General features: G+C 50.6%; 1 protein-coding gene across 1 annotated transcript; it reads left to right on the plus strand.

Moving 5' to 3' along the window:
• Window positions 1-1,764: 1,764 nt before the first annotated feature.
• LOC123055008 (UBP1-associated protein 2B) lies at window positions 1,765-3,873 on the plus strand. Its single transcript, XM_044478903.1, has 2 exons — window positions 1,765-3,411; window positions 3,550-3,873. The coding sequence occupies exon 1, from the start codon at window positions 1,873-1,875 to the stop codon at window positions 3,400-3,402; it is 1,530 nt and encodes a 509-aa protein (XP_044334838.1). The 5' UTR covers window positions 1,765-1,872; the 3' UTR covers window positions 3,403-3,411; window positions 3,550-3,873.
• Window positions 3,874-4,759: the final 886 nt, after the last annotated feature.

Genomic DNA, 4,759 nt, shown 5'->3' on the forward strand with positions numbered 1-4,759 from the left:
CGCGCGCTGGGCCCAGATAGTTGGTCGCGGGTCTTCTCCCGAACCGCGACTAAAGACCCCTTTGGTCGCGGTTCGATTATTTTGGGGACTAATGGGGGCGTATGGAAGCCTCTTTTTCTACTAGTGAAATGTTCCAAGAGAAACCATGAAGGTTACTGGCAGCGGTTATTTTCACTTTTGCTTGCATGTAAATTTGGATCACACATGCCAGATCCACCCCTCCCTGCTTGCGGTTAACGTTTCGCGTGCATGCTCTCTCCTTCCCCTTACGCCTAACAGCCCACATATGCATGGCTAATAAAAAAAGTTAAGATTACACGAGCACCATTTAAGGTGGGGGCGGGGTAGAACGACATGAAATAATTGCGACTTGACTGTAGTGCCTAATAAATTGGGATCCGAAATTTTGCTTAGCTTAACAAACCGAAAAGAAGGGAGCATGTTATTTTGACGAAATCACTAGTTGAGGAGTACTTGTTGCGAAGATCACTCCAACCTCCTCAAGTTGCAACAAGTGGCGCGTTGCATATGTGCCATTTGTCGCAACCTGGGAGTTTTCCCTTTTTTTCGTAGATCTGTTTATTCAAAACGTTTTATCTCTTAGCGTCCAAATCTCGAACCGCTTTCACCGTTGGATTCCTCGCGTCGAGATCTTTAAAACTAGATCCCATGTTGATAGGTTTTGACGTTTGTTTTTTTTTCAAAAAAAAAACAAACGAAAAAACCGAACCGAGAGCACGGGTTTTTTCCCTTTCGAAAGAGGCACGCCCGTGCCTCCCATGAAATCACAACCGTGAGCAAAACCATGACTCTCGCGGAAGGAAAAAAAAGAGAAAACACGTTTTTTTTTGTTTCCGAGGAGGCACGGCCATGACTCTCGCGAAAGCACAACCGTGCCTCTTGCGGAAGCAAAACCGTGACTCTCGCGAAAGAAAAGAAAAACAGAAAACGCGTTCTTTTTTCCGTTTCCGAGAGGCACGGCCGTGACTCTCGCGAAAGCACAACCGGGCCTCTCGCGGAAGCAAAACCGTGACTCGCGAACGAAAAAAAACAAAAAAAAAGTTTTTTTCCGTTTCCGAGAGGCACGACCATGACTCACGTGAAAGCACAACCGTGCCTCTCGCGGAAGCAAAACCGTGACTCGCGAAACAAAAAAAATAAATAGAAAACGCGTTTTTTTCCGTTTCCGAGAGGCACGGGCGTGACTCTCACGAAAGCAAAACCGTGCCTCTCGCGAAAGCAAGACCGTGACTCTCGCGAAAGAAAGAAAAACGTGTTTTTTTTGCTCAATTTTTTTCATGATTTTTTTTATCGAAAAGCTAAGGAAGACCGGTGGAAAACCAAAACGTCGGAAAAACCGGGAAAAAACCCATTAAAAAAGCAGAAAACGCGTGCGGAAAAAAAAATTCATTAATTAGTTGCTCTCGGAGTTTGAATTGGCCACCTGACTTGATTCCAACTAGCAATTACATCTCACAGCCGAACAACACAACTTGAGTCGAAGCCCATTTGTTTCTTTTTTATGTGAATCGAAGCCCATTACAATTCCCACTTGCTATTGTTCACCCAATTCAGTTCTTGCATCACAATAATGGCATCCAAACAGAGCTTAGGTTTTTTGAGATCCCAGCCCAAGATGATTATAGTGTATGGTAGGAACGCCTCCTACAAACCGGCCCAGGTTTTCATGGGCCGTGTGCCGCCGCCGGCCTGCCTGCCGCCTGTGTCCCACACGTTATTAGTCCAACCCCAATCCTCTCGGCTCGCCCGTGACAGCGTGTCTGGAAATCCCAATCTCCGCCTCCGCCTCCACCCCGCACCTGCGCCGAACCTAAAACCCTAGCTCGCCTCCCCCCTCCCCGCCCCGCCCCCATGGCGCCGAAGAAGCGGAAGGCGGATCCGGCGGCGGCCGCCGGCGCCGACCCCGCCGCCCACCACGAGAAGCCCGAGCAGAAGCCCCGCGTCGGGACCATCTACTACCCCATCACCGACGACCCCCCGGAGCCGGCCGCGGACGCCGCCGCCGCCGCCGCTCTGGAGGACGAGGACCTCGCCTACGACTACGAGGAGGAGGACGTCACCAAGCTGCTCGAGCCGCTCTCCCGGGAGCAGCTCGTCGCGCTGCTCCGCGCGGCCGCCGAGGCCAGCCCCGCCACCATGGCGGCCGTGCGCCGCGCGGCCGAGTCCGACCCCGCCAGCAGGAAGCTCTTCGTGCACGGCCTCGGCTGGGGCGCCGGCGTCGAGGACCTCCGCTCCGCCTTCTCCCGCTTCGGCGAGCTCGAGGACTGCCGCGTCATCACGGACAAGCAGTCCGGCAAGTCCAAGGGCTACGGCTTCGTCCTCTACCAGTCCCGCACCTCGGCGCTCCGCGCCCTCCGCCGCCCCCAGCTCGAAATCGGCGGCCGCCTCGCCTTCTGCCACCTCGCCGCCTCGGGCCCCGCTCCCCCGGCCTCCCAGTCCCAGAACCCTAGCTCCAACGCCAACGCCAGCTCGGGCGCCACCAACAACAGCGCCCCCGCTTCCTCCTCCTCGCTGCCTGACAACATGCAGCGCAAGATCTTTGTTGGCAACGTGCACGCTGATGTTGATGTAAATCGCCTCTATGAGTACTTCTCGCAGTTTGGTGAGATTGAAGAGGGGCCGCTGGGCTTTGACAAGAGCACCGGCAAGCCCAAGGGGTTTGCGCTGTTCGTTTACAAGTCTGTGGACAGTGCTCGCCGTGCCCTGGAGGAGCCTATGAGGAATTTTGATGGCAAGATGCTCAATGTGCAGAAGGCCATAGATGGGAGGACAAAGGGCTCATCTGGGTCGAACTCGAATGCTAACAATGCCAATGCCACCGCTGCTTCTACACAAATGACCGTGCCCTCTATTGCCGCCATTAATCCATATGATCCATCAGCGTATGGTGCCACTGCTGTTCATGACATGGGGTTCGCCCAGCAAGCTGCCTTGCTGGGGATGGGTGCACAGCAGCAAGCATTTGCGCAGCCCAATACTGCAATGCTGGCCATGATGGCAGCCGCGATGCAGAACCCAGCCATGCTTGCATCGCTAAATCCAGCTTTTGCTGCTGCTGCATTGGGCGCCGGGGGGCAAGCTGGCATTCCTGGTTTTGGAGCTCAGGGCTTTGGGACACAAGGGTTTGGGGCTGCTGGCGTCAATTTTCCAAATGCAGCAGGTCTTCAGGGAGCTGCAGCATATCAAGGAGGGCCTCCTGGTTTTCAGGGGACACCTGGGTTCCCCACTTCTGCTGGGTTTCAGGTCGGCCAAGCAGCTTCCCAAACGGGCACTACTGCAGCGGCCACTGGTGCTGCTGGTGGTTATCAGGCTGGGGCTGCTGGGCAGGGCCAAGTGTCCAATACCCAGATTGGTGGCACTGGTTTTCAGGGTGGCTATTGACAGCACTAGGTATATCAACTCACAGCCTCTTCCATTCCAATGCCACACTCACTACTATTGATTTGAGTTCTTTCAATCTCTATGCATTCTATCTGAGTTGGTGATTTTGCTCTATAGATTTCTGATTGATTCTCCCTATGTTTTTAGTTTGGCATCTGCTGGTCGTGGTTCGTTCGTGTGGTTTTGCATTCGGATGGATTTTGAACCTGTGTTGGTGCCGAAGTATTGCAGAAGGGCTGTTGACTTTTACTGTCAGATGCTTTCGAATCAGATACCTTTGTGGCAGTATTTGCAGAAGGAACTTTCTTGAAGTATTTATGTTGTTTCTATTGCCAACTATGTACTTTTCCAGTTGCAACTTCATCATGTACCTTATAGTTCTGTAGTTGGTTTCATGTACTGCAAGTATCTGTATTTGGCTACTTGGGTTGTCGTCTGGTCTTAATGATAATGTCGAATGGTTTCTGGGCACTTGATCTCATTCTGGTTGCAGTTGCAGTGGGATTTGTAGGAATGGGATATCCATATCTTTTTGCATCCATCCTGGTAATTTCTGGCTTGAGCTTGAGTTTGACAGCTGTGGGCTTTTAAATCTTCAATTATAGGGAGCTTTATTCTCTTGGAAGTTGCTTCTTAAAGTGGCCACTGTTTTACTTTGGCCATGAGACAATAGGTTTAAAGCGCGCCACATTATATACAATCTCAAATCGGCTGTGTGCACTTAAGGGTGGTGATTAACTGATCATAATTCATTAAAAGAAACTAGACCAATAGGTGCTAGCTGTGGTGGCTTTATAGTTAAGGAGAGACAACCATGAGGCCCACTGCAGAGCACAGGGCTTGTACACAGGTAGCAGGCTTGGTGCACGCCCGCGCACAACACCTATAGCCAACTCGACGATCAGTTTCTCAACTGATCGTAATTCATAAGGAACATTCTCTTTGAGGCATGTTCTTTAAAAAGTATCTTGAACTCATGTTTGTTAAGTCTCATTGCGCAACCAGTTGTGCCTTGGCTTTTCGTAAGTAGGTTCCTAAATTGATTAATTATTCGGTAATGGTATATTCATATTTTTTTGAAATGATTTGATCTTCTTTTCACCTCCCTGTTCTTGCTGGTGGTCTTGGTTTCAGCCAAGCAGTCCGTAAGTGTACTGGTCAACAATGCTGTCTTATGTTGCGTTTGTATAGTGGGTTTGATTAACAATTTGGGCTCTACAAAAATGATAAAAATCATTGCGTTCCAATCCAAGTAGAGAATTATCTGATATCCATCATATTCTCTGCATGTTATTCAGCTTGTTGCTGTGTATGTAGCAAAATCCTGGATGCGGTAGCTGAAGTTGATGTTGCACAG

This window comes from Triticum aestivum, chromosome 2D (assembly GCF_018294505.1).
Source record: "Triticum aestivum cultivar Chinese Spring chromosome 2D, IWGSC CS RefSeq v2.1, whole genome shotgun sequence".
Lineage (NCBI taxonomy): Eukaryota > Viridiplantae > Streptophyta > Magnoliopsida > Poales > Poaceae > Triticum > Triticum aestivum.